The sequence below is a fragment of the Anabas testudineus genome, chromosome 13 (genome assembly GCF_900324465.2).
Source record: "Anabas testudineus chromosome 13, fAnaTes1.2, whole genome shotgun sequence".
NCBI lineage: Eukaryota > Metazoa > Chordata > Actinopteri > Anabantiformes > Anabantidae > Anabas > Anabas testudineus.
In genome coordinates this window covers 23,146,401-23,170,982 of record NC_046622.1, presented here as the reverse complement: position 1 = coordinate 23,170,982, position 24,582 = coordinate 23,146,401, and the positions used below count along the sequence as shown (strand labels likewise).

General features: G+C 40.3%; 1 protein-coding gene and 1 long non-coding RNA gene across 2 annotated transcripts in view; one reads left to right on the top strand and one right to left on the bottom strand.

Annotated features, from left to right (window-relative positions):
• The window catches only part of sorl1 (sortilin-related receptor, L(DLR class) A repeats containing), a 61,985-nt gene that overhangs the window by 12,261 nt on the left and 25,142 nt on the right, over nucleotides 1-24,582 (bottom strand). The window contains exons 6-32 of the mRNA XM_026341394.1: nucleotides 24,148-24,328; nucleotides 15,332-15,433; nucleotides 14,859-15,028; nucleotides 12,297-12,489; nucleotides 11,741-11,858; nucleotides 9,352-9,425; nucleotides 8,741-8,829; nucleotides 8,024-8,202; nucleotides 7,424-7,610; nucleotides 6,956-7,084; nucleotides 6,513-6,598; nucleotides 6,236-6,408; nucleotides 5,862-5,993; nucleotides 5,296-5,387; nucleotides 4,586-4,832; nucleotides 4,358-4,496; nucleotides 3,975-4,148; nucleotides 3,723-3,836; nucleotides 3,515-3,637; nucleotides 3,278-3,397; nucleotides 2,941-3,066; nucleotides 2,499-2,609; nucleotides 2,198-2,329; nucleotides 1,220-1,351; nucleotides 902-1,036; nucleotides 638-790; nucleotides 340-516 (exon numbers count right to left, since the gene is read on the bottom strand). Coding sequence (XP_026197179.1) covers nucleotides 340-516; nucleotides 638-790; nucleotides 902-1,036; nucleotides 1,220-1,351; nucleotides 2,198-2,329; nucleotides 2,499-2,609; nucleotides 2,941-3,066; nucleotides 3,278-3,397; nucleotides 3,515-3,637; nucleotides 3,723-3,836; nucleotides 3,975-4,148; nucleotides 4,358-4,496; nucleotides 4,586-4,832; nucleotides 5,296-5,387; nucleotides 5,862-5,993; nucleotides 6,236-6,408; nucleotides 6,513-6,598; nucleotides 6,956-7,084; nucleotides 7,424-7,610; nucleotides 8,024-8,202; nucleotides 8,741-8,829; nucleotides 9,352-9,425; nucleotides 11,741-11,858; nucleotides 12,297-12,489; nucleotides 14,859-15,028; nucleotides 15,332-15,433; nucleotides 24,148-24,328 — 3,788 coding nt within the window. The remainder of the gene's footprint in view (nucleotides 1-339; nucleotides 517-637; nucleotides 791-901; nucleotides 1,037-1,219; nucleotides 1,352-2,197; nucleotides 2,330-2,498; nucleotides 2,610-2,940; nucleotides 3,067-3,277; nucleotides 3,398-3,514; nucleotides 3,638-3,722; nucleotides 3,837-3,974; nucleotides 4,149-4,357; nucleotides 4,497-4,585; nucleotides 4,833-5,295; nucleotides 5,388-5,861; nucleotides 5,994-6,235; nucleotides 6,409-6,512; nucleotides 6,599-6,955; nucleotides 7,085-7,423; nucleotides 7,611-8,023; nucleotides 8,203-8,740; nucleotides 8,830-9,351; nucleotides 9,426-11,740; nucleotides 11,859-12,296; nucleotides 12,490-14,858; nucleotides 15,029-15,331; nucleotides 15,434-24,147; nucleotides 24,329-24,582) is intronic.
• On the top strand, nucleotides 16,802-19,649 carry LOC113149337. Its single transcript, XR_003297572.1, has 3 exons — nucleotides 16,802-16,900; nucleotides 18,951-19,027; nucleotides 19,378-19,649. It is a non-coding gene; the product is annotated as an uncharacterized LOC113149337 (long non-coding RNA).

Genomic DNA, 24,582 nt, shown 5'->3' with positions numbered 1-24,582 from the left:
TCACGTTTATCTGCTCCTTCATCCAGCTTCCACTGAGCTTAAGTTGGCAGACAGCCACCCTGACATCATCCTGTCAGGGATACCATGATAGATTTTTTATCTACAACAATGAGCAAAAAAGCTGCTCAAGCTGCTCAGTCAATCACTTTTGATCAGGGGTCTTCTGAGATTGCTTTTTGTCAGGCATGATTTACATCAGCAGATGCTTCATGTGAGTACAGTATAAATCAAACCCACAAATGCAATCGCTGTGAATGTTTTCAATACAGGAAACAACAGTTCCGCGATCTGTATTTATTAGTTCAAATACATGTACATGGCAAGACAGGGGACACTCACGACAGCCAGCTTCATCAGAGTTGTCTTGGCAGTGGACCTGTCCGTCACAGCGTTGCCAGTCAGGAATGCAGTGGGGGGGTTGGTGACACAGGAACTGACCAAAAGCGCACCGACCAGGAAAGGGTGGTGGAGGTGAGGCCTGGGTGGGTACTGGACCAAGTGTTGCAGAGCCATTAACTGCCGTTAAACAAATATAATTGTTCATATGTTAATGTTCTTCTTACTTAATAATAATCATTAATTAAAACATGCAAATGATGTATGGACCAGTATTTCATGACCAAGGCAGGGGTGTCACCTGTGGGACATCCAAACTCATCGCTGCCATCAGGACAGTCCGCGTAGCCGTCACACACCCAGGTGTTGATGATACAAGCCCCAGAGCCACAGTGGAAACGGTTGGGGGAGCAGGTGGCTGGACCAGAGGGCACAGTGTGAGGAGTAACACCATCTACAAGGCAGGAAATGCGAGTGAGTGATCATTTATCAAGAAGGTTTCGTGTCTCTTATGATAACACACAAGCTAAGAGTTGAATGACCTCATTGCACATTGACTGTGTACCTGTACACTGGGCCTCATCAGACCAGTCCCCACAGTCGTTCTCGCCGTCACACTTCCACCACGTGGGAATACAGCGTCCATTTCTACACTCGTACTGGAAATACCTAGAGCAGCCCGGAACATCAGTGGGAGCAGCTGCAACACAGAACACAAGTTAGCATGACATATTGCAGCTCCTTCTGCCTAACTGTTACCCCCCACCTTTAGTAAAAAATCTGCAGGAGAGCAACATAACTGTATCTGTTTATGTTAACACTTGGATGTGATGTGTACACTGGATGTGATCCTATCTATTGTGAGGTAACTCGTCCTCCTCACCACAGTTGGCTTCATCGGAGTAATCTCCACAGTCATCCATGCCGTCACACTTCCACTCCAGGCTTACACAAACTCTGTTGGCGCACTGGAAGGTGTAGGCGTCACACACTTTGCCAAATTCAGATGGAGTAGCTGACAGAAAACACACACAAGCACATTGTATCTCTTCTCCATTATCTTTAGGTGACAATATAAGTGATATTCAGATATTTAATTTGATTTAAGTCTTATTAAGACACAGCTCTGTGACTCGTATGTCACATTCAGACCCCACAATCCGCCCCTAACTGAGCAGTGAGTGTTCTGCACCTCTAAATCCCAAAGGTGTGGTTGGTAGTGGGATAATAGACAAAATAGCATTATTGAGAAATACAGTGAAAGTGCACACAGTACATTGCCTGTCCAAAAAAAAGCCGTAGTGGCTTTTTTTTGGACTGAACTAAGTAAATAGGTGAAAGCCTAAGAACAGTAGAACTCATGGCTGTGTGTCATAGAAAAATTAAGAGCACTTCTACAAGCACAATGCGAAGGGAACTCAAGGGATTGGGGCAGTACTATGATCTGGGGTTGCTGCAATTGGTCAGGTCTAGGTTCAGCAACATTATGTTCCCAAAGAATGAGGTCAGCTGACTGCCTGAATATACTTGTTTTGTCTGACTGTGTTTGAATCAGTGTCAGTGATGCTCTTATCTGCAAAACATTGTCACTGGTTGATTTATAGTTTGACTGATCAAGGTACAGTCTGAAAAACAGCAGATCTGGATCATCGCTGTATGGTAGTGAATCACAGGAAGACTTGCTGCATGCACCTACAACTTAAGACACATTTTCCCAAACACACATTGATCTAATTCCCATAAATCAAACTTTTGATTTATGGCAAAACCATCAGGTGCTACTGCACAACCACACACTAAAGGATAAGAGATTACTGTAATCAGCAAAGGCATACAGTACAGTCATGTGATCATTTCTCACCACATCCAGCGTATTGGGCGTCCTCGTCAGATCCGTCTTCACAGTGTTTGATCCCGTCACAAACCAAAGACTGAAACAGACACTGGGCGCGGTTCTTACATACAAAGTCCATGTAGCGAGTACACAGGGGATCTTTGGATGAAAAAAACAAACACTCACGTTTCCTGCTAATTGTTTATTTAATGGACACCACAGACTTGTGAAAGAAAGTAAGAACACAAAATGTAAAAACCCGAAGGATTTATGTCTCTGCAGTGCTGTACATCTCATAAAACTAAACAAGACAAAAGGGATCACTCACCACAGTTGTTCTCATCAGCGCCGTCTGGACACTCGCGGATGCCGTTGCAATGGGCAGTGGATGGCAGGCAAGTATCATTGGAGCATAGGAACCCTTTGCAACGAGATCCCTCTGGAAACACACAGATACATCACAAACTCCAAAAACTCCAGCCTGCTTGAAGTTAAACAACCAGCATTTAAAGAACACTGCCAATTATTAGCTCCATTGTGTAGTGAACACCAGACACTGCTCATGATCTGTCTGGTTAATAGCACCCTTGTCTTCAGGAGGGTGGAAGGAAAAATAAATGCAGTCAAACACTGAGAGGCAACTTCATGAAAGCTTGCTTCAAAGTGCACGAGACCTGAGACTGGTGAAACCTTTCCGTAGAACAACTAAAGCGGCCCGAGTCCTTTCTAAAGTGATCATGTGTGTAAACTTGTGTGTGCTATCCACCTACCACAGAACTGAGGGTCTTCATCCGAGTCATCCTGACAGTCGTCATCCCCATCACACGTCCAACGCTGTGGTATACAGTGACCTGTGTGACACTGGAAGCTATTTGGCTCACATGTATGGTGGCCCACTAGGAACAAACACAAAGAGATTAACAGGTTTGAGAAGGTGATAAAAGTAATAATTACAAAGATGACAGTGCACTTTGACATGGTTGGATGAGCAAATATTCTGTAATTTCCTACCACTGTAAATGACATACAAAGAAGTGGACGTGTATATCAACAAGGAAATAAAAACGATACTATAGTGTATTTAGGATGTATTGTGTGGTCAGTAACCTGTGCAGTTGGTCTCGTCTGACCAGTCTCTGCAGTCGTTGTCTCCATCGCAGCGCCACACCTCACGAATGCAAACACCTCGTGCACATGTGAACTCCCCAGGGCCACATTGGTGAGACTCTAAGAAATGTAGCAACAACACTTTAACAATATATTCATTTTTCTATTCAGCACATTTTCTGACTAAACAAGTACTACAATAGAATATTTTTGATATTGTGTTACAGCACATCCTACCACAGTGCTCTTCGTCACTGTTGTCTCCACAGTCATCTTCATGGTCACATTTGAAGGCCAGGGGGATGCAGGATCCTGAGGCCACACAGTGGAACTGGTTGGATGGATCACACGTCACAGTGGCTTGTAGTGGAAAGAACACAAAATAAGAATTACTGTGTGTACGTTTCATTTACCAACAGACATCACTGCCTGGCTGAATACTTACGACACTCCTGTTCATCACTCATGTCTCCACAATCGTTGTCGCTATCACACTTCCAGATGCTGCTAATGCAGCGGCCGTTGGAGCAGCGATACTGATTGGGTAAGCAGCTGTGCTCTGATTGGAAGAAATAAAAGACCACATGCAACCACTAATCAATGTGCTAGTTCACCCTGAGATGAAGGACCTGACAAACTGGCATCTTGCAAGCAGACGACCGCTACTATGCTGAAAAGTCCTGCTCTGTTAGCTTACCAGTCTTGACGCAGGTGTTGTTTCGGAGCTGGTAGCCGGTGGGACACTGGCACTGCACCTCACCATTTGGCATGGTTACAGTAGGAGCACCATCAGGGCAGACGCAGGTGTGTCGGTGGCCAGGCCGAGGCAGGCACAACAGGCTGCAGGGCTGGTCGGCACAGGCATTATGGCCTGAGTGACAAAAACCCTCAGTTTAGATACCGACGCGGCACTGTTGAGGTAGTGATATCAACCTTGCTATCTTCATTAAAACCAACTTAAACTGAACTCTGATTTGGACCCAATTACTGCACTTACAATTACATTTTTCTCGGATTGAACTCCTAACATTTCAGCTAAGCTTTTGAGCTAAGCTTTTGACCTCGATCTTGATTCCTCACCTCGATTCTTCCCTTTATAGAAGATCTTGAGGTCCATGACTCCAGTTAGTCTGCCAACAATCAGCTCATTGCTCTGGGAACCAGCTTTTGGAGCTTTGAATATTCCCATTTTGGACCAGTCATCCCAGTATAAATCATTCTGAAAAGCACACAAAGTAATTAAGCAGTGTAGGAAAGTCTAAAGACAGGCATTTTTGAAATGTACATAAAGGGGACACACAGGCTCACCTTGAAGACAGCGATGGCATATGGGTGGGGCAGCCCCTCCATGAGCACGCTCCTTCGGGCCCCATTAAAGTCAGCCCTCTCTATGCGGTCGCTGTAGGCCTCTGTCCAATAAAGCCAGTTGTCATCAGCTGTGATCCCGTTGGGCCAGCGGACACCCTCCGACACGATGCAAGACACATTGGTTCCATCCATGTAACTCCGATAAACACCAGCTGCTCGATCCCCCCAGTCAGTCCAGAACATGAGACTGTGGGAAGATTTAACTGGAACTTTCACTAAATTCTGTCTAATAAATGCTATTAGCCTGTCTATCGTTGTTATGTTTATGTCTTAGTGCACACGTGAGTGAGGACATGTTTGATTATATATCTAAATTTGTTGATTGGACTATAAAAAGGGTCCGTTTTTATTCTTTCTGTTATAAAATTCTAATTTGAATAGCTTGAAATATCTTGTCATCGCAATGTATGGACCAAGTGAAAGCAGGGAAGTTTAATAACATTCATATCTACTGTATGTACTCACCCAATAACAACCAAATGTAGGAAGGTAAAATTGATGAAGGATCGATAAAATTTATGACCTAATTATTATGAACTATTATTTTTATGTCACCTTCTTAAATAAATGACATATTGGCACAAACAATAGAATTATAAATCTGTGTTTGTGTGTGTGTGTGTGTGTGTGTGCGCGCGCGTGTGATTTACCTCTCTCCAGGAAGTAAAACCAGAGCTCTGGGATGTTCCAAGATAGAAGAGTTAAGCAGGGTGTGGCGCAAGTCTCCATCAGGATTAGAAACCTTCAAACATAACAACAATGAAACTTTGTTATACTTTTTACCCGTCTGGTCATGGTAAGTTTTAGAATTCTGATAACATTTGGGCAGCAGCACAAAATCCCCCAATTCTAGGTTCGTGTAATAAACTGCAGATCAAAAATCTTATTTCTTATTTAAAACCGAAAAAAATGAAAGAAAAAACTTCAGGCTTTTATAGAGTTAGCTGGATGAGAGTTAAGATATTTTAGAGTGGACAGCCAGATTTTAACAGTTTTTATGTGTTCAAAACAACTACAATATTTAGATGACAATGTACCGGATCATTTTAACAGCATGTAAAGTCTGCCTTAATTAAGTCATGTTTATAATAAACAACTCAGATGTGGCTTCAGCAGTAAATGTCACTAGGCTGGTTGTGTCCTGAGGCCTATGTTCTTCCCATCTTTGAACAGTGTCATGCACATTCATGAACCACACACATACACTACACTATACCTCAATCTTCTGTGCTCCAGCATCAACCCAGTAGAGCAGTTTACTGATAGGGTCAAAGGTCAGGGCCTCCACATTCTGGAGGTCTTTTCTCACTACAACCTCCTGACCTGTACTGCCGTTCAGACAGAGACGCTGCAAGGAAAGAGGGAGACAGTCAACACGTGGAATACTGGGAGAAATACGAAAACACAAATAAGAGGAGTATGGTGCATAATGTCTAACAGCTTTGTTTGTTTCTCAAGTGAGCAAAAGATCCAGTTAAGGAGGACGAAATTCTAGCCAAACTGTGTGTAATAAAAAAGCTCCTCCTGAGTTCACATTGTGCTTGGACTATAATCAAAATCTGAGCCAAAGATCTGTTCTGATCTCCGAACCTGTATGGTGTCCAGTGAGATATCAGCCCAGTACAGGCAGTTCCTGTCGTAGTCAAAGTCCAGAGCCACAGCCTCCCTGAGGCCGGCCAGAGGAAGGGCCTGGTCTGTGCCTGTGGCCAGGTCGTACCGATGGATGGCATTTCTCACCGCATACAGGATGAACTCATTACTCTCTGCAAAAATAAAGAAGACATGACTGATGAGACACTTTCAAATTGCATACCAAGATACTGTTTGTGTGAAAGGTACTGGCATAATTCCAATTAATACCAGTTACCTCCGACAGGACACGGCAACATCTCTCCATTTAGCCTGGACTCCACATCTCCTCCATTACAGCTGTCCCCCGGTACCTTCCTGTAGCTGTAGGACAAACAGATTTTTTTTTTCTATGTTGGACACTTGGTGGTGCTCTCACCAAATACATGAAGTGACAGTGTAGTCACCACTGTACCACAGTACTGTATAGTAAGTATTTAGACTGCTTCACTTTTTAGACAAAATTATGTGCAACTTGCACATTAGTGTAATGACAGAGTGGAAATGTTTTCAGAATTTTTTGGGATGATTTATTAAAAATCAGAAAATTAAAATCCCCAAAGTAAACCAACCAGTCTCATTGTGACAGTTTAGCAGATATTGTGTTAATAAACCACTAAAACAAATCCAGGTTTGCACCTTGTTACTGTTCAGTAAGTAAGTCAGATGATAGCAGCTTACCCTTTGCTGCGGCGGTAGCTGGTACCGACAGGACAGGGAACTGGAGGAGCATAGAGGTCACCTAAAAACTCAGGGTCAGGCACACACACCTGCAGAGACAGGTCCTCACTCAGTTTGAAGCCATAGTCACTGGAAGGAGGAAGGCCAAGAAAAAAAGGAAAACAGAGCCAGTTAATGCATTCTGATAAAAGGCGAGACTTTTCAAAACAGGCCATTATGATTTGTGATGCGCACTCCAGAAGCTCTTATTTCTTCTTAGCTACTATGGTGGTGAGAGAATTTGCCTCATTTTGGCAATGTCCGGAGGCCTTTGTTTGCAAAAATGCAGTGTTTCTTTGTGAAATCCATAGAATCTAACCTGAGCCGAACCTTTCTTTAATTGTATGTACGAACACACAACAATAACACAGATGAAATGGGGAGTGATATGACGAATCTCAATGCTTTGTGCATGTGAGGCTCCCTAACCATTCATAGTCCTGGCGTGTGCAGGAGCAGTTGGAGACAGTGATGGGCCGGTCAAAGTCTTCTCCGTTAAAGCATGTAGCGTGAGGAGCTCTTCTCTTAAACGTTATCTCTCTGCCCAACAGACACTCGTTGCCATGCTCATCTGATGGAGACCAGCGCTTATAGTCAGCCTCAGAACACGGCACACCTGAGGAAAGAACGAGAGAAAAACTATTGTCTGATGCTTTCCCAATTTTAACAAAGTAACGGATTTCTGCACAGTAATGATTTCACTCCTTTTTTACTCTACTAAACTGGTACAGGACTTATGCTAACGATGCCTTCTTAAAGGATATTTTACATTTCACAATTTACTTTCTTTATTGTTGTAAAGACATCTAACTCTGAATGGTTATCCCAGCGAATCTGAACAAATAGCTAGTTTGAGGCTCTGTTAGGTCGAGCTGCTGCGTGATTAGCAGGTTACGTAGCAACTAGGAACACTAGTTCATGTTACTCTCTTTAACCTAACACTGCATCTTTTCTTCTTATTTTGCTACTGATCATAGCTGTTGTTGTTAAGAGTGGATCTCTAACATAAGATCATACTCTCCAACCTACCTAGAACATCAGAGGTGTTGACCTGCAGGATGAGCCAGCTGTGTTTCTGGTCGGCGTAGGAGCCGAAGATGGTGAAAACAGTGCTCTTCTCTCCAGGCTCCGTCAGCAGCTGGTAGACGTACACTTCTCTGTCTGAGAATGTAAAGTCGTTCCAAGTCTCACCTTCATTGGTGCTGAACCTGACAGAGATATGATCAACAATGAGCAGTTTTTTGAGATGTCACTTGTTTTCATGTTGCATAGATGTAGCAAATCTTTATCTTTTCTTTAATTTAGGACCAATAAAAGAAACTATTTAACAGTTCTAATGAGATTTGTGTGCATCAAAGCAAAACAGGGTTACTGAGTAACCAGGGTGAAAGAACTTGCCATGGTCAGCTGTTTTCACATAAATGTATCACCTGAACATAAATATAATTAGCTTACAGTGCTGCTGTTGGCACAGAGATGCACAGCTTTGTGTAACAAGTTGCTTTACATTCATACAGTCTGCTCCTGCTGGCTAATGAACACATACACTAGGGCGGGTGCCGGTTTTGTGTTTCACTTCCCAGACTTCCTCAAGTTGAAAACCAGGCTAGAAAGAAGATCCTCCTAAGTTCATAATAACTGAATTTGTGGAGTTTTTTTATCGGGATGCTTTGACATACGACTGTGTTTAAATTTTGCTCCTAAACTTCTTCATTGTGAGAATATTTACAGGTCATTCAGACTTACTTGAGGTGTGTGGTGGGGCCTCCTTGTGCTATAGCCATCAGGATACCACCATGGTCACCCCATGTGTAGAAATAAGGGCCTGCTAGGGCCTGGATTACAGGAAAAATGGATAGTAAATAATCACAATATACTGAGGATGAGGATAACAGATGAAAACATTTTTATCTGTGACCTGACCTGAGTCAGCAAAGGCAGAAAAGTGGGTTTGATTATATAGAAAGGCCTGAAGGACACAATTAGACTGAAGAGATACATTTATGTTTCAACCTTCCAGTTTCAACTTTTACTAAGAAATTGTATTGTGTTAAAGTATTAGACAATTACATCTTTCATTTGGGGGCAGATCATTTTTCAAGAAATTATAGGACTGGTCATTTGTTAATAGTGATTTGGGCGAGGCTGCCAGAACTCTCACATATAGTGCGTACAATCTAAACAAAAAATATGACCTGATGAGTCCTAAAATTAAAATGTATATGAAAATAAGTCAATCTAGTCACTGGAGAGCAGATACCTCTGTCATGCTTGATTTAATTTGTCTGCACTGAAATGGAATTGATTGCAACATTTTATAGAGAAACTGTTAGTGAGATTTCAGTTTTTGCACTGACCTCTCTCCACCGCGCTCCAGCACTGCTGGATACATACACATTGGGTTTGTTGGCCAAGTTCCTGCCTACAGATCCTGCATCAGACAGACAAAGAGGGATTTCATGATTTGACAGATACAAATACGTGGAAATTGAGTAACTCAAGAACTCAAACCATATTATCTATTTATGCATGTGGCCTTTGTATCTATTAGAAAATACTTTGCCTTGACAGTACTGTACATAGATATTTTAAAAGGTAGATCACCAGGAGTTAGCTGTTCAGGCACTTCACAAAGAAACATCAAATGACAGTGACAATGTAAAGCTGTATCAGCTTGAACAAACCCAAATTTCAAATTCTTTAGGAAAAAGACAGTAACCACGTGGAAGGTTAATATGTAACCAATAAATATGGAGTGTGTCTGCTGTGTCTGCCTTTGACACTTCAGAGTGGACACACACCTGCTTACATCTGCAGACATTTAGCCTGTTTATCAAATCTCATTTCAAGGTAAATTACTTAAGACGCGTAGATTAAAATGACTGTAACACGGTTGTTGTGTCTCTGTAAAGGGTTGTAATAACACTTCTAAAATAAATTACGCTGCGTTTCTGAGACAAATGGGCTAATGACTTTCATTAACTATCATCACACAACCAGCCTCAGTTGGGAGACAATAGACACATCTACCATTGTTTAGACAAGAAACTGGCACAAACCTGCTGTTACTGTGTATGTGCTGACAGCAAATATGTTCTTCCAAAATTCAGTGTCTTTAAACACAATTCTGTGGAATCTCATGCCAAAGTGTCTCAGTAGGAGGAAGTGTCGCTTCCAGAATTTTATGAGTGGAGGATGGATGAGTGGAGGAGCATTGTTATTGGAAATCAGATGACCATTAGGGTAATAATAGTAAAAAGAAATCTAAAATGAAAAAAATTATGTACTGTTTTTGTGTATGGCAGCAAGTGTAATAAGATTAAATTTAAGTTTTACAGTAGCACTTCAACATCGTACTGTATAGACAGTTTGGAACAGTTAGGGCATTCAGAAAATAATCTAATCTAATTTTTTCATCTTGGCTCAACATGTAAGGAGTAAGGCTAGTTATTATTATTTTTTATTTTATTTTATTAATCCCCTTGGGGAAATTCTTTGTGGACAGGCTACCCCCTTGATGCGCCAAGTTTCCAGGGTTCAATGTCTTGTCCAGGGACACTCCGACATGTGGTCTGGAATCGGGTGAAATGATCCACGGTTGCCCTATGAGTATTCAAATATTTTTTGAAACAATACCAACTATTACTATATATTCTGTCTGATGTCTTCTGTTTACATATTTATACATCAACTGTTTGTTTGATGTTCTCATACTTTGACGTTCTCATATGTTTTATCTCGACATTCATGTGGTTTCCTGTCTCTTACTCCTTCTCTCAATAACCATCTGTAACTGATTCACAAGTCAAATGTATGGAGCAATACAGTCTATTCATCTTGGTGTGTATGTAAACATGTCAGTGTAGTGTGAGTATGCATAAGCCTGCATGTACTTATGATGGTGTTTGACCAGTTGAGTGCCTGCTGGGTGCTACAGCAATAATTAGCCCATCTGTCTGAGAGTGATAACGAAGAGAATTGCAATGGTGTGTGCCAGTCCTCTCCTCTCTCTCTCCATGGCCATTATCTAATAAGAATTTAATTCGAGGGATTGGCTGAGTGCATGTGAAGCAGTCTCTTAGACACTGAAGAGTATGGACAAATCAATGCTTTCCACCAGCTGTGAACTGCAAATAGTAATAGTATAATTTCAGACCACAGTTGGAACCTCTGCTTTAGCAGCAGAACAGAAAAACAGAACATGCAACATTTTCTCGTTGAAGTACACCTTCTTCCAAACAGTGACACATTCAATTTAAAGTTCCTTGCGGTTATATCACAAGGTGAGAGCATTTCCTGTTTTTTGCACTATACAGGAAGCAGAATGCATAAAGACAGAAATGCTGATTGAACAGAAGTAGACTTGAAAGCTTGTTTCCTGTTTAGAACAAATTTAGAGGAAGAAAATAACACAAGCTTGCCTGACTTCAGCTCTGTCAGTGAGACCATCCTCCAATAGATGACACCCGTCTAGCTTGACTTTTAGATGCTCATAATAACTCCTTTAATGAAAGGTGTTAGCTTTTTTTTCTTGTCAATACATAGAGTGAAAAAAATACAGCTTGGGCCTTTAGATTATTATTTCAAATATATAGAATAGAATAGTTCTGATATGATAGTATTCAGTGCTGATGCTGAGCTGTCCTTGATCCTGAACTGAAGATCTGAACTAATCTGACACCATCACATTAATCTGGAGGGATTTCTTGATTCTCTTATTAGTGACATTGCTGTGTATTGTGTTACCTGTGGCCATGATGACTCCGGGCGCAGAGTCTTTGGATAAAATGGTCATCCTCCTCAGCTGGATGTTAAACAGTTGACTCCACCGCTGGGCCAGGTGGAGAGAGCAACCCTTATTGAGCTGAAGGTGAGGAAAAGAGAATCACCATTGTACCAGTCCTAGAGTACAGAGGCTGTTTGGCAGTATAAATATCAATCCCATTTCCATAACAGTTCAAAAAACTGACATCTGTGATTTGTTCATTTGCTTGAACCTGTATTTCATTATTTTTATTGCCCACGTAGTTGTATTTAAAATATGTAAGAGTTGATGCTGCAACCTACTCAGAAGTCGAAACACTATTCTGGATGATTGCAAAAGTATTGTTTATTCCTGTTCCTATAGTCCCTGAAACGTTTCACATTATTGTGAGCTATAGATGGTGAGGTGTCCAATTTAACAAATAACAAAGTATAGTGGTTTAAAGACTTAGTGATGTCTGAAAGAATTTGTGAAATAATCTCTAGTGTTACATTCACAACTAGCTTCCTTGAAGACACCACTGCTTTGACTGCATACCTGGCAGTCCACAGTTCCTCCCAGGCTGTCTGCAGCAGGTGGCTGAAGCAGCTCCCATGTCCCTCCTTTGTCGAAGGTGATGACAGATCGCATGTTTTCCTCGCTGAATGAGCCATTGACGAGTGTGGCGATGTAGACGCCTCGCAGGCCTTCCACGCGGTGCAGGTCTGCAAAAGGCTCATTGGCAAAGTACCTGAAAAACAGATGCCCTACATGATCAGGGAGTATCCCTTACAGATTTGTTGTCTTTTGTGTGCTCATCTGTGTTTGCCTTTGTATCATCAGTGTTGAAACTGTTAGTTGCTATGTGAACAACTAAATTACAGGCAAGGCTGCAGGTAGTGCTTCACTTGTACTGTAGGTAGGTCCACACCGGATGCTGGATGCTCAGTAGCATCCTGTGCCTCAGTAGAGGCACAAGATGCAAAATAACCAGAACAATTAAGAATCAAAGATGATTCTTGACCTTCAAAATCCAGCTTAGTAAAACAATTCCAACACAGGCTTTTTTTCCCTCAACCTTCAAACTACATCACATGCATTGGCCTTCATAAGTAGGCAGAGTCTGCTAATTTGTTGTGGAAACATATTTGCTGACAACAGAGCAACTTCTGCCAGACTGTACAATGTTTAGTGACTGAGTCACATTAGGTGATCACTGTGAAACAACTTGTTTGCTGCTTACCTCAAACCTAACCAATTATCGCTTGGCGTCCATCGTGCCATGTGTGACGTGCATATTATAGGATATCGGTAAGGTGCCAGGTGTACTGACCAGACAAGATGAGATGAGGTGAGGCGTGTGCTCTTTGTGGTAAAGTGGTGTCAGCTTACATTACTGGGTTTTAGGCTTCAGGCAAATACTAATTAAATAACTTGCTGAAATGGTGGGTGATTTGTTCATTTCAGTCTAGGTTTGTCAAGTGTTGTCAGCAAGTGATTGTAAAAATAGTCACTAATATTGTTAAGTTGAAATTAGTTCTACATATCTGTATGCATGTCTACATGTTGTATCTACCTGTTGAGTTTGGAGCTTCTAGTTCCCTGTTGGATATTACTACTATACTAAGATTTACATTGCAGTATACCCTCTTTCTCACTCTCTGTAGCATTCTTCCACTGCTAAGACAGGCCTATCTATCTCCTGCTGCTTTCTTGACTCTACTTTCATTGCTGCTGCCTTTTTCCCCACTTTGCCTGTTTTTCCAAACTCGTTCTCATATTCACTTGGTTTTTGTCAGATGCTCTTCGCTTCCATTGGCTTCCTATTCTCACCAATCTCCTGGCCCTACCTCAGTGCAGCCTTGTGCTTCTTCCTCAGCAGTAGAGATATATATCCTGGAGACCATATATCAAGTCTGGATTTTACCTGACTAATGTGTTGTGCTGCCTCAAAATACCTTTTTTCTCTAGCCTACTGTGAGGTTGCCTTTCTCCACCCACAAGAAATTACATGCAGCTGTCTTTCCTCCTGGCTCAGTGTTTACCATTATTTCAATTTTAACATTTGTAATAGCTAGATGTGGGAAAATCATGACACCTGACATCTTGATTTAAAGCCAGAGCAGTGTAGGGTCTATATACTGTATGTTGAGGCAGTGTGTGAAGCTCAGACATCTAACACTCTGTGTTGGAATCCTACTCCTTTGTATTGAAAAGAGTCATGTTACTACTTTGATAATAAGGCTATTATTGAACAAATAAATCAGAATACGATAATCGACCTGCCTAGTGAATCTTCCACAATTTACAATTTACGTGCAGCAGATTAATAATGTGATTTCTCCTCAACCTTTGGGTTATTTAGGATGTCTGGTTCACAGATTTTAGCTGTACAGGGACAGAAAAGACTGTTAATAAATAAAATAAACGCTGTAACTGATTTAGACATCTACATATCATTTTGTGTTTCAGTTCAGTTTCAGGTTTTCAGTTTTTGTTGGATTTTGGCAGAAGGCAGCATTGGTCCATGTATTGCTCTCTCCTTTCATCCAGCCGCACTTCAGACCTTATAGTAGTAGATTAGCAAGTGTTTGCAGCCTTTGTCCTGCACATAATTTCTGCAGGTATCCTCAGCCTGGAGCTGGTATCTCCAGAATCCAGTTGACCTTGCCAATGTTCTTGCTGCTTGTTGTTGTTTTTGTTGCCTGCTGTTCTTTTCTCTCTCCTCTTTCTACTCACCCTAACCGGTCGAGACAGATGGCCACCTACTATGAGCCTGGTTCTGCTGGAGGTTTCTTCCTCTAAAGAGAGTTTTTCCTCTCCACTGTTGCCTAAAGCTTGCTCAAATGGGATTGTTGGATTTTCTATGTAATTTTTTCTACAATTATACTCTATAAGGTCTTAAACCTTGCACTGTAAAGTGCCTTGAGATAACTTCTGTTGTGAATTGGCGTTATACAAATAAACTGAATTGAATTGAATTGATTTTGTCCCAGGCATAGATTTGGGTTACTCACTTCTAGTGATATTGTTCTCGCTAAACCTTTGCCACCAATAAGCCTAACAGGTTTCTGAGAAATGTCAAGTAATTTTTGTCCATATGTGTGTGTAGTACAGTACCTGATGAGTGTATTGCTGCCAGAGCCCTCAGGATTGTAATATAGCACGTTCTCCAGTGACAGAGAGAAGGACAGGCCCTGTGTGTCTGAGATGTAGAGGTGTGTGATGTTGTTCAGGTGGTTCACACACACAAACACTTGGTCCTCAGATGCATCAGCTATGTAGAAGTCCTGTTGAGAAAAAGAGAGTAAGTTGTCTTTAGGTCACTGATCTACTATCTGATAAACCTGAGGACACAATGAACACAGTTTAAAAAGACTTTGTAAGCTGTTTTGCCTTGAGTTTTCTTAAATCATCTGGTAACTGTCTGGCTGGCTCGTACAGGGTGGTACCATAAAATACTCCAGCCTCCACCTGGATACCTTTGCTGCTGCTAGTGTTAATTATGCAGGGCATCTCCAGCATCAATTACAGCAGCTTATATACATTTATGATTTCCAAATCATTACTCAACATATAAAATGTGGACTCACTGTGATCGGATGGCGGGTCCTAAACTGGGCAGCTTTCATTGGCTGGCGGTTGTAGGAGACCCAGAGCTGAACAGATGATGGTTCATGGCTGCCAAACAGTTTCTGAAGAGGCAAAGGACAAAGAGATAGCTCAGTTCATTTAACAATTAATGGTTTACATCAAACCATTTGGATAAGAAGACGATCTGCAATGAATGTGATTTTTGTTTCAAGGTTCCAAGTTGGAATCCACATTCAAATTTAAACTTAGAAGGACGAAAACTTAAAAGACTAGCACAAGTCTCAATGATCAAAAATTTTCAGAGATCTAAAGTTTTTGATTAAGCGTCTTAAGACTCTCTAAAAGTTGTTCCTCCTACATAGATGGAACTTCGGTCACATATGTATTAAAGCTGTAGGGAGCTCTCCACAGAACTGTGAGGTTGTACATGACATGTAGAGAAAAGATGGGGTTATCTCGAGTGCCCTGATGATGATTCTTTGTCTAAGTATCAGTATCATGATGGGCGACAGACTTAGGCAGGAAATGTTCAACGTTCAGACTTGAAAAGACTCCTAGTGGGGTACAGAAGTGTGAGAGTGTCTGTAAAAGAGAGAGAGAGTCTCACTGTCATTACAAATATATTAGAGGGATGGCTGCTGGAGGAAGAACGGCTCTGATCTTTTATGAATGGCAAGCATGCAGAGCAGACAGAGTGAAAGACTTGAGGATATCTCAGTTTGGTGTGTGGATGCCTGAACATTTACTCTGATCTACTGCTGTGTGACAGAATTGGAGGAGAGATCTGTCATCCGATCCCAACCCTGGAGAAATATTTCTGAGGGTATACTCCACATCTAAGTCACGATTGGATAAGTGACTCAGGCTGCAGAAAAATAAACATTAAAAAAGGTTTTCTGCCGCATTCTTTCAACATTTTATTACCTGAACTAGTGCAACTCCAGCATCAGCTATCAAACCTTTAAATATTAAATAATATAATCTATTTAAAGGGTGAAAAACAAGACAAACATGTTAAAGGTAAAGGCTGTAAGACTATCTCCAAGTAGCTTGATGTTCCTGTGACCACAGTTGCACATAATCAGAAGTTTAAGGGTTATGGGACTGCACATCTGTGTGAAGTGACCAGTCCAACTTATTGTGTGTGCACACCTAAATATTTGTAGGCTGGCACCACTTCAATGTCTGCAGCAAAACTGCTGAGTGGATGAGGAGGGGATTTAGACCTTTAAAAATCCACTGCCTTGCTGCTACTACTACTCCTACTCCTACTACTACTACTACTACTACTACTACTAAAGTCCATTTTAGAAGTGTTCAGCAGGAGGCTTTTGTGACTCCAGTCAATGAAGGATTTTCTTTTCATTCCTAATACTTGCAACAATTGCAGTTTCATTAGAATACTTCTGAATGTAGCAAAACTCAGAATTGTCCTTTTTTTTTTTATTTGCTGTGTACAGTGTGTACAGGAATGGAGCCAAAACAGTTCCCTGTGGAGCCCCAGTGCTGCTGAGGACTTCACTAGAGATGCACTTCCCCAGCCTGACCAACTGTGGCCTTTCTGTCAGGTAATCAGTGGTCCAGGAAACAAGTGGGGTGTCAACCCCATTTCTCTCCGTTTTTCTCAAAGATAATTGGTTGGATAGTATTGAATTCACTTGGAAAATCCAAGAACATAATCCCAACATAACGTGCAGGTTCTTAGGCTGGTTTAAATCTTAGCTGTCAGATAGATTCCAGTATGTGCAAGTTAATGATGGGTCCTCTATGCACACAAACGTTAGTTAGGGAGTTACACAGGGTGTTGTGCTTGGGCCAATTGTTTTCACTCTATATATGTCCCCCTTGGGCAATATTATTAGGAAACACTTGACATTTCCATTGCTATGCTATGATATGCAGCTATATTTATCTATAGCTGTGAAACCAGAAGAAACTAATCAATTAATCAAACTTCATAGAAGAAGACCTAGATTTCCTTTAATTTTCTACTCCTAAATTCAGGCTAGACAGAAGTTATAATGTTTGGTTGTAAAAATCTCAGAGACATGATGGCTAATCATATTGTTACATACTGTGTTACTACAGGCCTTAAGTAATACTGTAATGAATCTCTTGAGTTATCTTTGACCAGGACATCTCCTCTGCAGCTTACATAAAAAGAATTATGTCACACTGCAAGGTGCATTGAGATAACTTCTGTTGTGATTTGGTGCTATACAATTAAAATTGAACTGAACTGAAAAATATACTTCCTGTTTGCTTCGTAGTAATAAAAGGAGGTCATCTCTAGTATAGATTCTTCTTCCCACAGCAATATTCATAAGTGATTAAGCAAAATATAACAGAAGAAAAAAGCGTGAATTTTCAGTAGCTACAAGACTTTGCTGCCAACTGGTCAGGCGCAAATTCTAGAATGAGTTCATTTTTAGTATATTTATTACTTTTGTCAGTTTCATGTTTTTTCAGTGACCCTGTAAAAAGGGGGAAAGCGTTTGAAAGCAGTACATAGTGTTGATTAATCTACAGCCAGATGTGCCGTGCCACAGCTCAGTGCCATTGTCTATAAACATTTCCAGTTTACTTTGATTAAATCAAACTAAATTAAAATTACTTCTGTCTATATTATCTGTAACATGATGACATGTCATAGCAGCCTGTCAAAAGACCATAGCATGAATAAGGCTAATTTCTACAACAAGCTACATAGTTTGGCATTTGTGCTGAATCACTTTTTTTTTTTTTTCTTCTAAATTTACATAAGTCACCATATACTAACATTCAGGTGCATTCTTAATCTTCTATTCTAACCCAAATAGACAAAAAGAGAGACCTCCACTGCTGCACAGGAAACAGCTACAAGGTGACATTTCTTAATGACTAGCCCAGAGGAAGACTGCATGTTCCCTGTTGCCTCTCTTTTGCCATTTTATTATAACAAAAGGAACCTGAAGTGACTCTGAAACAAGCTGAAAATGTCACAGGCCAGACCTCAGAGCCAAAGTGCCTTCTGCCTGTTTCACTCTGCTACTGTAGGTTGAATTCTATCAGACCTTTACGTGCTTTACAGTTTTGGCAATGAGGCTCCCTCTGTGCTCTATCCCAGCCTATACATATTTATGACTCATTGGCCCAGCGCACCTCAGGCAATGCTGTTAGTCAGATGGGCATATAATAAAGCAAAAAGCCAATATGCCATTTCTTTTATACCTGCAATCTCTCTGTTCAAGAGGAGCTCAGGTACTTATGTGGATGGTTTTACGTTAAGTATTTCTGTTCTTTTTCATTTAAGTGGGATTCTTTAAAAAACACAAATGCATGATAGCAGATTTGTGCTGTGCAGCAAAACACCAGACCAGTGGGTTCTAAATAGGTACAAAGATGTTTTCATGCATCCTGAGGTTTGACATGCAATGATTGTAAATTTAAGAAGAACTACAATTAGACAATTAGATTCAGGACAGCCATACTTAGATATGAGATGAGTCGTCCAGTGTTTCAAAGTAAAACACTGAAGTGAAGTAATTCCAGCACTGCGTAATGACTGAGAATCTAAAAATGTGCTTGTGGCAACTGGAACACTTCATCTTCTGTCTCTGATATTTCTGTACTTCCCAGGGGCAAAGGTTTGGTGTGAGAATTGGGAGTAGGCATCAAGTCAGGGCATCTTCAAACAAGCAGAAATTTTTATAAAGGTATGTAAAAGCAATTTCCTTCAATTATGTACAGCAAATAAGATTTTGTGATGCATATTTATTATAATAATGATAAAGTTTTTAATAATACAATGAATTATGCATAATGCACATAATTACTAAAATTACCCAGAATGTGCACATCTGCAATTTGATCAACTCTCTTTCATCTCAATCACAGTACTGTTTACTGACTTTAGCGATTTACTCAAACAGGATTTTCTAAACTGAATTGTTCTAAGGAACCGCATATAACCAAAAGCTTCAGAAGCCACTAAAAAGTATGCTGCCCTTTGATAGGGATGAATTGCTCCTTCTTCAATCTCCACTTCCTGTTTTCTCTTTGTCAGTCACAAACTTTGTTTGCAGGAAATCTGTGATCTAAATGAGAAGGAAAATGACTATCAGATAATTGGGATAGAAGGGAGAAGAGAATGGATGGGCCTTGACGACATCCCCACTACATCTACTAAGCCAGTTATCTTCCCTGGGTCTCCTCGATAGGACCAGAGGATGGGGTCTTTAAGGTCTGATTTGCACTCTAGTCCTCATGATCCCATTTGTTAGATAAAAGTCTCAATTACTGGCTCTTTTACTTAGCTTAAGCAGCTTGGCACTGCCAAAGGCACGTGATATTCCATTATTTTAATCCTATTACTACAAGCCAAAGAAAGAAGAGAGTAAAAATCAACAGAGATCAGAGTAGAAGAATCAACCTTTTTCCACTTAATAGACAGAGCAGAACATATAAACAGGACAGTGAGATGCACACACAGGTATTAGGTGGATAATGACCAAAAACCAGTGAAAGTCTAAGAGGAGAGCAACATAAAAAGTTACTTTGGTGCCAAAAACTGTTTAAATTAATAAAGTAATGAGTGGTGAGTGGTAAATGTTTATTATCAATAGAGGGAAACTTGATGGTGAATGTTTGCCGTTAGCTCCAACCATCTGGTCAGAAGTGGGGATTGTATAAAGGCCGTGACTGGTTGTTCCCTGAAAGTAAACAGATAGGTCATAGTATGTGTTTAAGTAGGTTTAATGAATAAAGTGCACTTAGGGTTTCAGTTGAGACTCTTTTTCAGACAGAGATCATGGCATTTTTACCCTTCTTTTGTTATTTACACTAAACCCTGACAGGTCATTGAAATGGCACTGCTTTCACACTGTATGACACTAAAAGTGTCGAGCGTCGTAACATATAACACATACTGGTGATTACATGACTATTAATGATTATGGTCATGGATTCAGTTTCTTGTAAGATTGAAGCCAGTCCAAGAATCATAATACACGACTGCTTGAGCGTCCAAAGAGTAGCTGACCATCTTTATCAGCTGCTTTCATCAAAAAGCTTGAACCATAGAGAATCTCCCCATTTCTCCTTCAGAGTAACATTATACAGTATGTGGTCCTTCAAATATGTTGCTTATGCCACAGCTTATTAAAACGTGACAAAAATAATTAATGGGTGCGGACAACAGTCAAACAATGATGCAATTCACTGTAACTTTGACAGAAGACTCAAAAAACACCTATTTGAATGAACTGAGTGAGTTTGATACCTGTAATACACTCCCCTTCAAAAGTATTTATTTTGCTGTAGACTGAAAACATTTGGGTTCGACTTAAAAATATGAATATGAAATAAAAGATCAACATTTCAGCTTTCACTTACAAATATTTACATACGGATCCAATAAACAACTTAGAAGATAGCACCTTTTGTTTGAACCAACCCAATTTTCATGTGAGCAGAAGTATTGGAACATGTGACTGGCAGGTGAGTTTTGTTGCCCTATTAAATTGATTATTTAAACAATAAATAGCACTGAATGTCTACGCTCAGTTCCAGATTTGGGTTTTGTCTGTTCAGACTAGATTTATATTTAAGAGTTGTAACCAACATGAAAACCAGAGAGCTGTCTATAGGTGAAATACAAGCAATTGTGAGATAAGATGGAAAATGAATCAGAACCATTTCAAAAACACTGGCCATAGCCAGTAAAACATACACATTTGGAATGTGACGGAGAAGAAAGAAACCACTATCACAATCTACTGTTCATGGAAGACTTTATGAACAACGGTACAGAAGCTACACCAGAAGATGCAAACCACTCATTAGCAAGAAGAACAGGAAGGCCAGGCTGGAATTCGCCAAAATGTAGAGAAAGAGCCTCAAGGTTTTAGAGAAAGATTGACTGAAGTTTGGAGATAAAAAGCATCTGCTTGTGTTCCCAAACATAGAAACTCATCTGTAAAACACATTGGAGGTAATGTCATGGCTTGGACTGCATGGCTTCTTCTGGGACAGGTTCAGTAAAATTAATTGATGATGTAACACATGATGGCAGCAGCAAAATAAAGGAAGAAGCCTATGGAAACATTTTGTCTGCTACTTAAAAGAAAGATGACACCAAACTGACTGTCTTATTCACTCTAATCTATTTTAAGTCTACATGTTCCAATACCTATGCTCATATGAAAAATGGGTGGGTTCAAACTAAAGTTGTTATCTTCTAAGTTGTGTATCGGATCCAGATGTAAATACTTGAAAAAACTAAGATGTTGTCTTTAGGCTCATATTAATCTTTTAATGTCAAACCCAAATGTTTTTAGTGTAAAGCTACTTTTGGAGGGCAGTGTAAGTGTTTGTCTGGGACCTTACATAAAAAAGGAAAGTGAAGACGTAGTGTAAGCAGTGTTTCAGCGTGTGGTTTGGTGGCATTGGATTGCTTTCCTGATTCTCCCCAGCTAATGACATAAAATAGTCAAGTGTCAATTCCTGGGACAAGATATGGTCCAACAAAAGTCGATATTGTGACAGTCCTAGTGTAGAGCTCCTCTGATCCAGTGTATGATCATACAATTTGTCAGGAGGGAATCTCCATTTCTCTCTCCATTTCTAATATAAGGTGGTAGCAGCAATTCTAGACTGTGACTGTGCTATAGATAGGTCTATGAGTAGCAGTAGCGGGTTAGTAGCTTCTTGCTAGCAAGAAAATGACTAATAGAGCTGATGCTTTGCGACATGTCAGTCTATATCTGTTCCATTCCTCTCCCAAAAGGCCCAGGGACAGTGGTGGGAGAATAAAAGGAACGGTGTTCAAGACAGCCAGAAGAGGAGAGATTGTGAACATATCGGTAAACTGATTCTGAGGTTGGAACTGCCAGGTAGGAGGTCTAGAGGGGAGGAGGAGATTTATGGATGTAGTGAGAGAAAACACGAAGTTAGTCGTTTGTCTGTTTGCTATTCTTTTCTCACTTAACTTTCCCAACAGTTGAGGCAGATGGCCATCCACCAAACCTCCAGACTGCTCATAAAGCTCCAGGCTTATGTATTTCATAAATAGGGTATAACTGGGTACAGGGAGGTTGCAGTAACAAGACATTTTGTGTTTCAAGGTGGTCCTGTATCTGGCAAAACCTACATACTTCTTTTGCAACATCTTGCTTCACATTCTGCACAGTAATTAAAAGCACAGACAAGCTTCTTTAAGGTTTACTTTTATCTATATGGATCACATTAGTTTTGGACCACATACCCCTACTAGGAATGAGCCTTACTCTTACGTTTTCACCATGTGAGCTACTAGCAATTACCAACTACTGTCTGACTGTAAAATGCACTGAATGCATAATGCATCCACATTAACAGATGGCAACACATTTGCAAACAATACAGATCATTTTATTTGAGTCCAGGCAGTATGACACAGGAACAGGTAACTTCCTGATTTGATGTAGGTACAATAACTTATGATGAAGAATCATCTGATATCAATTATCATATCAGTTCTGAGCCAACTGCTCTTTACAGTCAGCTGTTTGTAAATCACTGCAGCTACAGGCTGCCGTCAATCCAAGCCAAAGCCAGCATGCGTTGCCGAAGAAAGCAAATCTGTCAGAGGCAGCCTGAGAAACAAGGGAGGAAGTGAGATCCAAACCGTTTTCACCATCTGCTCTGCAGTCTGTCTGTTTGCTGCCTAACTGAGCCTTCTACTACACAAAGACAGAAAACTAACAATGATACACATACAACACTTCACATTACTGTCTGCCAAAGACTGATCTGCTCTACTTTCATACTAAGAGGTAAACGGCTGCGCACTCCATCGCCTAACTTTGTTGTATTACAATGTAGACTTTTCTACAAGGATGGTTTCAGATACTACATCACATTTCTATATACTAGGTCCAGTTTAAATACACTTTTAACCTTTACCTGATTTAACATATTTAATTTAATATAAAAGATTTAGAATCACTGACTTGGTAATGTGAATGGCATGCCTGCAATTAGTTAGTGCTCTATATAATCCCATCCCAAAGTTCTGTCCACTGAAACTCTAACAATACATATGAACCACAAACATCATGTCTTGAAGTTACTGTGAGTACACACGATTTTCTTCCAGTGTGTATTTTTAGTTGTGTATTTGGTAAGTACCAAATCTTGCTTATTGGGCATTTGATTTGGAAACTAACCACATGAACCTACCAAGGAGAACAGCAAACCAAGTAAATGAGTAAATGACAAACCACACACCTCTTCCTAATGCTACAACAATTACTTTCAAGCTTTATTATTTTACATTTGTATTGCCATATTTACTTTATATGGACATGAAGAGGAATCATCATTCTTTACCAAACATTTCTAGCAGGTATATAATTCATGTTGATCCAGCTCTCTATTGAGTGCATGGACAATGATGTGTTCATCTTCATAACTCAGTCTCAGTCAGAAAACAAATAATCATCTATCCCAAAATGTTCACCCTCAACTTTAAGGCAATAACATTTACTGTACAACCATCTGACCTGGAGCCATAATTCACCAATTTACAATAAGAATTAGAATTTCTTTACCTAATCTAGACAATGGATTAGGGGTAGTGCGTATAGTATAAATATACTGACTATATTGACTGAATGTCTATCTGTTCTTACTGACTCCCAACAATGATACAAGACTTAGAAATCCAAACTGTTAAGCAATATATCACATCTTTTTATCTCCTCTTTGTACAATGTCTGACCACTTTTTTTGGTCAAATATTTTATACACTAGAAAAAAAAAGTGGGTTTGAGTACAGAATAAGTTCATTTCTTACCCGTGACGTGGTGGCGAACATGTATTTTTCTTGGACCTGAAAACTGTCCACCTGCTCCAGGATTACTTTGCGGTTCTGTTCAGTCTGGAAGAAGTCAGTACTGCTGATAATGGTAGAGACTCCCTGGGGCTCATGTCTCTGGACCAGCACTGTGGTAGGTGGGTCATAGGGTTCTACACCCCTAGGATGGGAGATAAGAGAGCAAGATGAAAGTGTCAGAAGTGAGACAAAAGATCAAATTCAGTCAGTTCTTCCTGAAATTACAATTAACATAAACACAACTTATAGATCTTTTTATAGATTGTATGTATTTTATACAAACAAGTTTTTTTTCCTGCATATCAAAATCCTAGTATGAGTAACTAACACCAGTAGGCACGAATATAAACAACCCCTCCACCCATTACTCGGAATGCAGGTTTTCCACGTTGTCCG